Genomic DNA, 12,276 nt, shown 5'->3' on the forward strand with positions numbered 1-12,276 from the left:
AAGCATGTTAGGGTTTTGAATACCTAGTGAATTCAGGAAGGCTGTGCTGACATTTGTGAGTAAAAAACCCAGGCTGTCTTTTTGCAACACACTGCAATCCCTTATTCTTTTAAAGGAGGTTAGTGAACATTTTCCATAAAGTTTATTTCTAGTGGATCATCCTATAGGACTCTACCATATTTATAATCACATTTGAAATTTCACACTGACGGAGTCATGTTCTTGCTCTTCCTGAAATATTCATGTTCTCTTTACATACTGGAATGGATGTGGAGAGAACCTTGTCAGACCTTTTGCATGTATGAAGGCTGCTTGTGGCAGTGCAAATATTAAAACCGAAAGGATACAGGAATGCTTACACAGGTCAGGGGAGAGGAGGTCACAATTAAGTACGGTGTCAGGGCTCACTCTGCCAGCAAATTCTGGGGAGTATGGGATTTTTGGAAGGTAAGGAAAGATTTCTCGTAGCCAGTAATCAAAGTTGTGGAAAGTGGATATTGGGCAGGCTCAGCAAAAATATTCTTGGGTATGAAAAAAAAAAAAATGCATAGAAAAACAGAGAAAGTGCTAAGTCAATTTCCTGCACAACTGACATGAAATACCCACCTTTACAAAGAAAGCACTCAGGCAGGTTGACTCTGTTCATTATGCCCGGGTGGGAACAGGACTGGTTTGCTGGAGCCAGTCACTAGCTCTGGCCCCTGCTTTTCTCTGCATTTTTATCCTCAGACATCACAGAAGGGCAATTCGGTGACAAGAGGTGTGTGACAAACAGCCAGCCCATCAGAAACCCCCCTGATTGACTCATCATGCCTTCTCCCAAGCCATGACCCCTGACATGTCCACAGGGCAAGGAAGAATGTCACCAAAGCTATTTTGGTCAGTAGATGAAATTACCCAAAGGTAAATAAACATTCGCCTTCTCTTAGAAAAAACAAATCTGGGTGAAGACAAACCTAGAAAAGAAAACCAACCCACATGCAAACAGGAATAAAAAATATTTTTACACTCTTTGCACTTCAGCTGAACAGTGGTGAGAGAGGGAAGGTCACTCAGGGCCTGTCATCGCAAAAGAATGATTCATGTGACCGTTTTGTCTTAATTACTCAGAACAAGCTGTTGTTACTGTTTATCAGGAAGAGCAGATACATCAGTGTCTTCTGACAGAAAAAGTGATCGCCATCAGGATGGTGATGACCAGGATGACGGCCAGGATGACGACCAGGATGCGGTTCTGGATGATTCTAGGAGACAGCAAAGAAAAAAAATAAATTCACACAGATTGTCAGAGTACATTCTGACAGATCGTCCAAGGTCGAGTCGGATAAGCACGTTATGGCTTCAGAGGTGGCGGGGAAGGGGCCGGGGGTGGTGTGTGTGTGTGTGTGTGTGTGTGTGTGTGTGACCATGCAGCTTTTTGGTTCTACAAACGATCCACGAGGTAATGAACGACTCCACAGAGATTATCATGCTGCACCGGGAGAAATGCTTTCTGCGAAGAAGCCAAAGCAAATCAAATGGCGTTCCAGGTTCAGAGGGCCACGTAGCAATCTTTAAGTGATCAAGGGCCCCGTGTGAGCTTCTCTTTGTAATTTAAAATGTGAGACAAGCCTCATTTTTTTGCAGTGTTTCCTGTTCAGGTAAAAGACTCCAAGGAAACATATGTCAGTAAGGTACCTACCTGTACGAAAATACCTGGGGAAAAGTAAAAGAGACGTGGGGAGAAAAGGACAGGATTAAGAAGCAAGTGTCAAACGTGAAGCTCAGGCTGTGAAACTGTCATCTGTCACCGGGGCTCACGCTCTGTGACGCCAGGAGGAAACGTTACATATGCTCCATAGCACAAAAAAAAAAAAAAAAAAAAAAGGAGGAAATGAGAACTAATACAAAGCACCCGAGTGCCTCGCGTGCTTTGGTCGGTGGGCCCTCCTCTCCAGGGACTCCCACCCCCTCAGCTCAGGTTCTGCCACATGCTGACGGGGAAACTGCAAGCTCAGGAGAATGGGAGCAGAGACACCTGCTCCAGGATGCCTGCAGAGAGCTTCTGATGAAGTTGTTTCATAATTTGTTACCTCACTCTGTGAAAAGAGGTCGAACAGCAGAGTGCTTTGTTGAGCCTTTCAAAGGGAGCTGGGGTCAAACAGCCTCGCCCATGCTCGCCCCACAGAACCAAACACGCAGAAATAGAGATGGAGCGGTTGGCAGTTAGCAGGCTGTCCACCTGGCTAAGACCTCACAGCAAACCCCACCCACCCATCCTCCACATACCAAGCAGAAAAAGGTCTGCCGTCTTAGTCTACACATGGATTCTTGCACTGGGCATCCATAAGAAGAGCTAGGTGGGACTAGCCAGGCCTCCAGTTTCACAGGGACTCTACCCTCCTACTTTGCATCTTTAAGAAGAAATATTTGCAAACCTTTTCTAGCTTCTGGATGAGTTTCTTTCTTGGAAGGATGACGACAGCCTTGTGGTTTCAGCTGGAGTCCTCCTTACCCACCCCCTTCTTCCCCAAACCTAAATGGATGGATGGAGACGGTCACATCAGACAGGCCCACTCCCTCGCGGCCCCCTTGAAGGACTGGCTCCCTCTCCTCCTGACAGGTTACAAAATGATCACATTTGCTGACACGTCTTCCGCAAAACTGCTTTAGTGTCTGTGTCCACTTTCCTCGAAGGAGATGAATGGTCTGCTCGGTCCTCATTCATCACGTCCGGCTCAGCTAAGATCTGTCTCGTTTATTTCTTCCCTTCCCCACTAGAAAGGCTGCGCCCCGACATTAATTCTCCTGCGATGACAGCTAATTCACACTTAACAGGCCATGTTTACGCAGGAGGTACGAAGATTCTCTGTCCCCCCAAAAAGAAGAACGGGGCTTCAAGGCTTGTTAAAATGAGGCTGATTATGAACACTGCTCGGTGTTACTTGGTGTCTTGATGTAAAACCCAAATTGATTTTTTCCTCCTTTTCTCTGGAAGGGGCCAAAGGCTCCAGAACAGTCCCTACACATCTCGCTTGCCCAAGTGACTGTCACAATCTCTATTTACCACAGTCACCCATATCAGACTTGCAGAGGAAATCAGCCACACTGAGACTCAGCAGTGAAACAGATTAAAAGCATGAAAACTCTTTAAAATTCTGCCTTAAGTACACGTTGGTAGCGTGTCTCTTGGTTGACAACCATTTTATTTGTAGGCTGAGGGCCCCAAGGCATCCATGATGCTCATTTATAAAGGATTAACGGTGGGTGTTACTTGTTTAATCTTCCAATCTAGGCATGGTTAGAAAAATGAATACACAGGAATCCTAAGTTTTCAGCTCTTCCCTGGCCTTCCTAATTGGGCTTCCCTCATCTCAATGCAAAGAGGCGTGCACTTCACACATGATCTTTCCTAAAAGCTTGTACCTTTAGTTCACTCAGTAGACACCCATCCAAGACGGTAACTTCACCGCTGGGTCGCAAACCGAACTGCCCACTCCTTCCTTGGTGGGTCCATAGTCACCTCTCCAGCCCCAGGGTCTGGCACAGTTACTCACACATAGGCACGCAAATAGAACTGTCCAAAGGATGGTAATGAAAGAACGCAGCCCCTGTAATTGTCATCCTTCCATTCAAGGGACAAAGAAGATCTGTGAAAATGTAACTTGCAGAAAAGATGTCAGGGAGTTTGAGTAGAAAAGGCTGCAGTTAAAAGTCAAAGGAAACCCCCCAAAGATGGAACTTCATACCAGTGCCTTCCCAGAGCACTACTGGGTCTTCTCCTTGAAGCTAGGAGAAGGAATGGTCCTTGCGGAACTGAAGTGTGTGCTGGTGGTCAGCAGGAGAGAGCATTTGCTTTCAAACCAAAGGCTGGCAGATATTTGGGATGATGGGTACAGAGGGGCAAAGAGAGAGTTGGAGCAGACAGGGTGGGGAGTAAGCTTGACTCTGGCCAGGCCACCAACCCAGCTTTGGCTCTCAAATGCTCTGGGCAGATACAGTGCCTCTAAGGACCAGAAGAATGAGCTGTTGGGCCCTTTAGTGGACAGGTCAGAGCCAGCCTGCAGAGGGGGGAACAAAGGCTGGCATTGGTGGACCCCATCTGTGAACAAGCCTAAGTACCATCAGAGCCAGGGGCTGTTGGCAGGTATTGCTGTAGGCAAAGCAGGAAGGAATGCAGAGTTCAGAATCAGAAAAACAGACAGGAAGAAGAGTTCCCAGCTAGTGAGCCAGAGAAGAAACTTTGGGGAAGCCCAAAGTATCTTCCTTCTTAACTTTGGGCAAAGAGGGGGTGGGGTGGACTTATGTTCAACTAGGTATGCAGCAAGCAGTCTTAATCTCCCTTTTGAAAATGCAAAGTGTGTTTACTGAGTAAATAATTTAAGAAAGAATATACACTTGAAAGAAGACATCCATTGAACCAGCCAGGCTAAATTGCCTCCAGGCAAAAACTTGTGCATTTGCATGCTGCATTCTATTAAGTGAGCACACTGTGGCTTTAAAAGAATGCAGAGCCAAATTAAAAGGAATGTGGGCCCAAAACATCAAGGATTCTCCAAGTTTACATTATGAATCACAGTGCTGTTGATACAAGATGAATTAACCATTTACTTTGAGGGTGAACTCCTAAAGTACTATTGAAAATACTGATTCTGCGTGGACCCAGGGAGCAGCTAATCTCTCCATTGCAGTCTCCTCCCCCTCTGGAAACAAGCTCTTGCGTGTGGCAGCCTGAATCACAGAAGACTGGTTAACGTGCCATAGGCAGGCAAGGCACCTGGCACAGTTCTCTGCTTTTGCTTGAGGAGCCCAGGAATTCCACTGTAGCAGGCGTTACCAGCATTCACCAGTACTAGTTCTCTATTTCTAGGCACAGACTGACCTTACCTGTCCCTTGATGTTAGGCATGGCCATGTGACTTGTTTTAGTCAATGAAATGTGAGCAAAAGTGCTGGGCATCACTTCCAGGTGGAGGCATTTCACTTCCAGTGCTTGACTCTCCAGCTGGCTCTTCCCTTGCTGTTCTGATTTAAGAGACTGTATGTCCCAGGAGCACAGTTCCAGGACGGTGGAGACTCCTTCTACTTGAATCCCTGAATCAGAACATGGAGGGCCATTGCCCTGGAGACTCACCTGCACTCACAGTGGACTTGTATTAAGCCAATGAGATTTGGGGGTTGTTTGTTACCTCAGCATGACATAAGCTACCCTGAGTGACATACTGTCATCCCCTTTCTCCAACAAGATGGAGTGTCTGGCCAAGTCAGGTGAGGATCTGGTTGAATGTATTCCAGAAGCCAAGGTATGATAAAGATTGATAGGACTTCTTTCCTTTAAGAATAGGCTTTTGCCTCTTGGTTTTCAAAAGCTGAGATCATGACACATCTCACTAAAGACTCAGGTGTTTCCTCCAGCTGTAACCAATGCCCCTGTGTGCTGATGAATGCTGGTATCACACATGATGTGCAGGTGGGCGCTCTGCTTCCCTTGTATAACAGACATATGTTGGCAGCATCATTCCAAACCTCTGGCAGCATCATTCCAAACACCCTAGCCCCAGGGTTAGAGCAGTGACTTAGGCTAAGATAGTGACTGGACCAGGAGCAGCCATGTGACTGAAGCCCGTTCAATAGAGTGAATCTCAGAAGCTTTGCTTGGAAGGCTGGGTCATCTGGACAGTGTGCTGTGTGGACGTTAGGCCTGGATCTGCTGCAGCCATTTTGTTTCTATAAGGAAAGCCAGCCTATGAAAGAAACTGATTCAGGGAGGACAGCAGAGTTGAAAGAATGGCAGAGAAATGGAACCCCAGTCCTGAAGACATGAGGAACCTCTATATGAAACTACTCTTGCTTTGGACTTTTAGTTATATGAGAAAATAAATTAACTTTCTTTTTCAAGTCAGTTTGAGTTACGTCTTCTGTTATTTGTGACCAAAAAGCATTTTTAGGTTGATTTACCCTGATTCTAAAATCAAGTCCTTGATCTACTTTCCCCACCTCTTCTGAGAAGAATTTCCTGACCACGCCCCTCTCTCGCTCTTACGTTTCCCTGTGCCTCTCTCTTACTACTACGCTTACCACACAGTTTTAGGATTTTGTTTCTGTGCAGGTTTCTTCAATAAAAGTGGACCTTCTGGAGTCTGAATCTCCTCTGTCTTTTGTATTACCAGTGCCTAAAACAGAGCTTAGCATTGATATTCTCAAAAAAAAAAAAAAAGACAAAGCAGGGTGGCAGGGTGGCTCAGTTGGTCAGAGTGCGAGCTCTCAACAACAAGGTTGCCGGTTCTATTCCCGCATGGGATGGTGGGCTGCGCCCCCTGCAAGTAAAGATTGAAAATGGCGACTGGACTTGGAGCTGAGCTGCGTCCTCCACAACTAGATTGAAGGACAACGACTTGGAGCTCATGGGCCCTGGAGAAACACACTGGTCCCCATTATTCCCCAATAAAATTTATTAAAAAAAAAAAGAAAGCTTGCTGAATGCATGACTGAGAGCTTCTACCCACACACGTGCTCCCTGACGGTTCATGTAGTTAGTGTTCTTCCTGGTTTCTAAGGGCTGCTTGTAGACAAGCACAGCTTTAGGAGTTAGCTCTCAGCCACTTCCTATTAAGGATGCCGGCAATGTCCAACCCTTTTATAAGCCTGCATTCATTAGCTGGAGAGTGCACGACACTCCACGGGTTCAGTGCCCCATCCTGCACATGCTCTCCTGCCTGGCCTGACCAGGCCTGAATAATGATGCCCCACCTTTGGGGTCTGACAGAACAGTGACAACTGGCAGGACAATTAGCAACCGTGAGAGCATGAGATAAACTCTGTGCAAAGGAACCTATACCTGCATCTCTCTGGGAACTTCCCCAAAACAAGGGCCAAGGGAAAGCCTCTCTAAGTTCTATATCCAGTTCAATGTTAGTTGAAAGAAATGAAAACAGGAGTAGGAGGAAATGGTTATTGTCATCAGTCAACTAATTTTAATTTGTTTAAAATTAATTTTAAACAATAAAATTAATTTGTTTAACACTAATTTTAATTTGAAGCATTATTTTCAAAGCTGGGTGCACGGTTACCTTCGAGCTAGAGTAGTGTGGTTATTATGCCACCTATTATGTCCACCCAGGGTCTTCTAGATCCTGCATCTTTGGGAGGAATCCCCAGCCTCATCCCAGGAATTCAAGGGGGGCTGACCCCACTTGCTGATTCCACCGGTGGACATATGGCTCAGGCAGGCCCAGCTAATTATAGCTCTCTATCCCTTGCATAACCATTTGTTCGGGAATTGGCATGCCACCCAAGCCAGACAGAGTCTTCTGGGGACTTTTTTCCTGGAAAACCAAGGAAAAAGTTCTTCTCTTTACTGGGATTGACTATAGGGAACCTGGAGCCACTGGGGGCCATTCTGATTGCCAGGCAGGAGAGGAACCTGCCTGAGGGACGCCAACACAGAGCACAGTAACGGAGAAAAAAGGCAGATTCCTGAAGGCATCATTGCAGCCCCTCGATCCTGCTGTGTGCCTGAAACCTGAAGAGTCACATTTAAAATTTCTAGTTATAGGAGCCAGATGACCCAGCATCCCAAGCAAAGCTCCTCAGATTCACTCCATTAGACTGGCTTAAGTCACATGCTTGCTCCTGGTCCAGGAGTCGGTTGGGACTTTCAACCATAATCATTGTACTGAGTTGAACAGTTGTCTCCCCACAAATTCATGTCCACCTGAAACCTCAGAAAGTCTTTGCAAACAGGGTCTTTGCAGACATAATTCATTAAGGATCTTAAGATAAAATCATCCTGGATGTAGGGTGGGCCCTAGATCCAATGACTGGTGTCCTTATAAGAAGAGAGGACACAGAGAGACACAGGGAAGAAGGCCATGTGGGGTCAGAAGCACAGACTAGAGTGACACTGCCACAAGCCAAGGAATGCCTGTGGCCACCAAAAGCTGGGAGAGACAAAGAAGGGTCCTTCCCCAGAGGCTTCAGAGAGAGCACGGCCCTGCCAACTCCTTGATTTCAGACTTCGAGCCTCCAGAAGTGTGAGAGAATACCTTTCAGTTGTTTTAGGCCACCCAGTTTACAGTACTTTGTTACTACAGTCCTCAGATACAAATACGTGGAGTTCTGGGTTCCAGACCAGGTACGGGCTGGTCATCTTGTCTTGGCCTTCACGATGCCTATTCTGCAGGTGTCCACCTGCTTCCCCATCACTGCCTCACACAATTCCTGTGGAGCTGGACAAAGGACAGGACAGCGTCAGCATGTTTCTGTGAAAGCTCTGCTGACGGCTGTGCAGCTCATGATCTTCAGGAACCACAGATTTCTTCATTTCAGAATGAGAAGTTCCAATCGTGAGCAGTGCAGGCAGCTGCCCAAAGCCGTGTGAGATGAGGGAACTGAGGGGGCATGTCCTACAAGACTCCCGTCTCTGGGACAAGACATGTAAAAGAGAAAGAAAACCAGATGTTGTCTCTGGGCCAACTTCCTAAGCCATCACCCACCATTACACCATTAAAAGTCTGCATTTACTGACACGAGTTCAGGAGTAGTCAGTTATCCAGGGGGCCCTGAGGGAATAGGACACAGGAGAAATAAGGTTTGATAGGTGTCAGAATGAGCACGCTCTCCAGTGAGGAAGTGAGGAGACAGGAGGCAGCATGTCCGTCCCAGCACACCTATGTCAGGGTCTGAGTGAGGACGGAGGAGCTTTGCCCCATTTCCGAGTCTCTGCTCAGTTTACTATGGATCAGCACACTTTTTCTGTGAAGGGCCAGACAATAAATGTATTAGTTTGCTAGGGCTGCCAGAACAAAGTACCACACCCTGGGGGGCTTACACAACAGAAATGTATTGTCTGACAGCTCTGGAGGCTGGGAGTCCGAGATTGAGGGGCCAGCAGATCTGGTTCCTTCTGAGGGCTGGCGGGAGAATGTGTTCCAGGCCTCTCTCCTTGCTTCTGGTACTTTTCTGGCCTTTGAGGTTCCTTGGCTTGTAGAAGCATCACCCTGATCTCTGCTCTCATCCTCACATGGCATTCTCCCTGTGTGGGCATCTATGTCTAAATTTCCTCTCTTAATGAGGACACTGGTCTTATTGGATTAGGGGACCACTATGTCTCCGGTAACTAATTATATCTGCAAAGACCCTATTTTCAAGTAAGGTCACACACTCTGAGGTACCGGGAGGTTAGGACCTCAACACATAAATCTGGGGGACAGGAAGAGGAGGGGAGAACACAATTCAACCCATAGCAGTAAATATTTTAGGCTGTGTGGACCACATGGTCCCTGTGGCAACTACTCAACTTGACCCTTGTGCACAAGCAGCTATGGACAATACGTAAATCAGCGAGCATGGCTGTGTTCTAATAAAACTTTCTTCACAGGCACTATGAGTTGAACTTCATGTAATTTTCACATGTCAACAAATATTCTTCTTTTGATTTTTTTTCCCAACCATGTAAAAGTATAAAAGGCATTTTTATCCCATGGGCCATATAAAAACAGACAGTGAGCTCAACTGGGCCTGTTATCTGTGGTTTGCCCACTCCTGGTCTAAAAGCTAACAGCTATCGAAGGCAGGCCTTTGTCTGCTGGAGAACATGGTGGCCCTTGGACCCTGCACAGACTGGTATGGCAGGTCTGGCCAAGTCCCGTGGAAGAAAAGGGAAACCCTGAGTCCCTGCCCTATGGGAGCTTATAGGTGTCACAATGAGCACTCAATTACAGAAGCCTGACAACAAAGGCCGTAATTAGCGTAATGGCAAGGCCAGGACAATTTGTTATGTGCCCACAATCCTGGGGTGACCTGGAGCAAGTCACTCCATGACACTTGGGTTTCAGTTTCTTCCCAAGCAGAACAAGCCAGCTCACCACCCACCCCAGGGAGAAGAGGATTAGCTCATTAAAGATTAGAAAGCACTTTGAAAAGGTAAAGCCCTTTATATGCGTGCAGTCAGCAAATAATTCTGTGAGAGGAGACTTCATTTCAGGAAAGGTGAGAGGCAAGCGGAAAGTTGTCAGAGGCCGAGAAACTGCCTGGGAAACTTCCACTGGCTGGTGGAGAAGGTGGAGGCAGGAGTCCTGGAAACTTCTGCCTCCCCAAGCCCTCCAGGCTTCATGTTCCCACAGGCCGGTGTCTATCTGGGCCTCACAGTGACACTGCCCCCGGCTGGCAGAGCCTTCTCTCTGAGATGGTGGCATAAACATCAAAAGTGAAGGCAGGGCATCCATTGGCTGGCTCGGTGATCGCTTCCCAGCCTGGGAAGGAAGCCAGCTCGAACCCGTCAGAGCCCACGTATAAGTCTGATGGGTTTTGATCAGTGATAGTAGTTACACTGCATTCTATGTTGCCAAACATGTACATCAAATTTCAGCCTGGGCACCATGGCCGCTGCCATTTTCAGTATGGACTTGATGATGGCAGGGGGCCTGGAGAGTGGCTTTGCGGGCTGTTGGGCTTTCAGATAAGATCACGGCAGCTTGCCTCAATCAAAGTGCTTGGAAAGAGCTTGAAGAGAATTAAATAATGATGCTCTAGAAACGCAAGGTATACTGAATCCCTCCCAGGTTTGCTGACTGCGAGAGCTAGGAAAGATCTCCACAACCTAGTCTGGATTGCTCATTTCAGATTTGAGGACCCTGAGGACCTGAGAGGTGAAGGGCAACACCTAAGGTCAACCATGGGTGGCACAGCCAGGTCTTCGACCCACAGGCCGATTGTTTCACTGTAATACTCATTTTCGTCAGTGTCCAGTGGCATGGTGGTGACTGGGCATAATCGCAAGTCAAAACATGGCAAGTCTGCTGTAAATAGGGACCATTCAACACAACCAAGGAACACAACGCAAAACCTAGCAGTGTCCCCACCTCTTACTGAGCCCGACCCAGTGCCACTGCTACGTAAAACGAGTCGGGGCGTGGAGGTCTGAGAACACTGCTTCCCAAACTCCAGGCTGAGGCTGGAGCGAGAAAAGAGGAGCCAGCCGAGAAGGCTGTGCTTTCCTGAAAACAAGATCGCTCAATGCAAAGAACTCTTTTCCTCTGACACTGCGCCCTTTCTCCTGCTTTAAGTATTCACATGTCCTTTAGTTTATGGAGTGATGGTTAAATAGATGACAGGTATTTTCCCTACTGTCCTTATTTGGACATTGGAAATGTACTCCTTTGAAATGACTCTGTCTGACTTGGCAAAATAAAAAGTGGACAGTCCTCAGGCAGTCCTCTGTTTAGAAAGAAAAAGTTCCAATCCAGTAATTGTGACAGTTCACGAACCCCGGACCTAAACATCCCACCCAGGTCTATTCCCTGGCGAATCCTCCTGGGGCCGCTACAGCGTGGAGCCCATGGTGCCAGTGACACCGGTGACGGCAGTGATGCCAATCGTGATGCCACACCAGCAGCTCCTACTGACTGGGCATTTACTCTGGGCCAGGTGCTGTTCTGGCATTTTCTATACTTCCTCGAACCTTCACAACAATCCTAGGAGGCAGCGACTATTATCATCCCCATTTTTACAGAGAAGTTATCCGCAGCTCCAACCTCGTCTCCACCCCTGCAGGACACGCAACGTAGAAAGTGGCTATTTGTCTAACTGGTACGTCCTATATTCTCTAGCAGACTCTCCTGCGTTGTCTGAAGGGCGAGTCTTTGACCTCTTTATATTCTTCTCCTTAGACACAGTAATTGGATATGCAAGTTAATTTTTGTTGAAAGTATGTAACACTAATTAAGCAAAGTCAAATCTTCTTAGTGCCTAGTGTAAGTACACAGGAAATGGGTAAGAAAATGCTCATTTTCATCCAGTAGCACATTTCATCAACTTCTAGGTAAATGCATGATCACGTGACCCCTCACCAGATTTGGGGACGGAGAGAATGACAATTGCCCTCCGGGGGCTGCTCACTGGTGACTGCCATTGCCCAGTGATCTTGTACCACACGATTTTTTATTATGTCTATGTGGCCCATCATACAGATGAGGGGATACGTTATAGAAAATCTCTGGGTCTACTGAAGATTAAATTTAATGCACCTGTTGGAATAGACAGAAAAGAAAACCAAGTGGAAGAACAAGCTAGACTCACCGTGTGATCTTGGAAAAGGACTAAAGGTCTCTGTTCTTGAGTTTAGCCTCACATAAAATGTTCCAAAGGAATCTCTCCCAAGTATTCTAGGGGTGGGGTATGGGTAGTGATGTAACTTCTAGACAATCTTAAAAAGGCAAAGTGTCTTGTTCTGGTCTTGGATGTTTACTGCATCTGTGGTGTCATTTAATCTCCACAGTGACCCTGATTTATTAGGACC

At 46.9% G+C, this 12,276-nt stretch overlaps 1 protein-coding gene across 4 annotated transcripts in view; it reads right to left on the reverse strand.

Moving 5' to 3' along the window:
- Positions 1–985: 985 nt before the first annotated feature.
- The window catches only part of VTI1A (vesicle transport through interaction with t-SNAREs 1A), a 321,981-nt gene continuing 310,690 nt past the window's right edge, over positions 986–12,276 (reverse strand). For 3 of the 4 annotated variants that reach the window (XM_019725148.2, XM_074339066.1, XM_019725145.2), the window contains one exon: positions 986–1,244. Coding sequence is in view for 2 of the 4 variants with exons in the window: in XM_074339066.1 (XP_074195167.1) it covers positions 1,151–1,244 (94 nt within the window). In the remaining 2 variants the exon portion in view is untranslated. The remainder of the gene's footprint in view (positions 1,245–12,276) is intronic. The other variant, XM_019725147.2, reaches the window with a different exon arrangement.

The sequence above is a fragment of the Rhinolophus sinicus genome, linkage group LG07 (assembly GCF_036562045.2).
Source record: "Rhinolophus sinicus isolate RSC01 linkage group LG07, ASM3656204v1, whole genome shotgun sequence".
NCBI classification, from domain to species: Eukaryota; Metazoa; Chordata; class Mammalia; order Chiroptera; family Rhinolophidae; genus Rhinolophus; species Rhinolophus sinicus.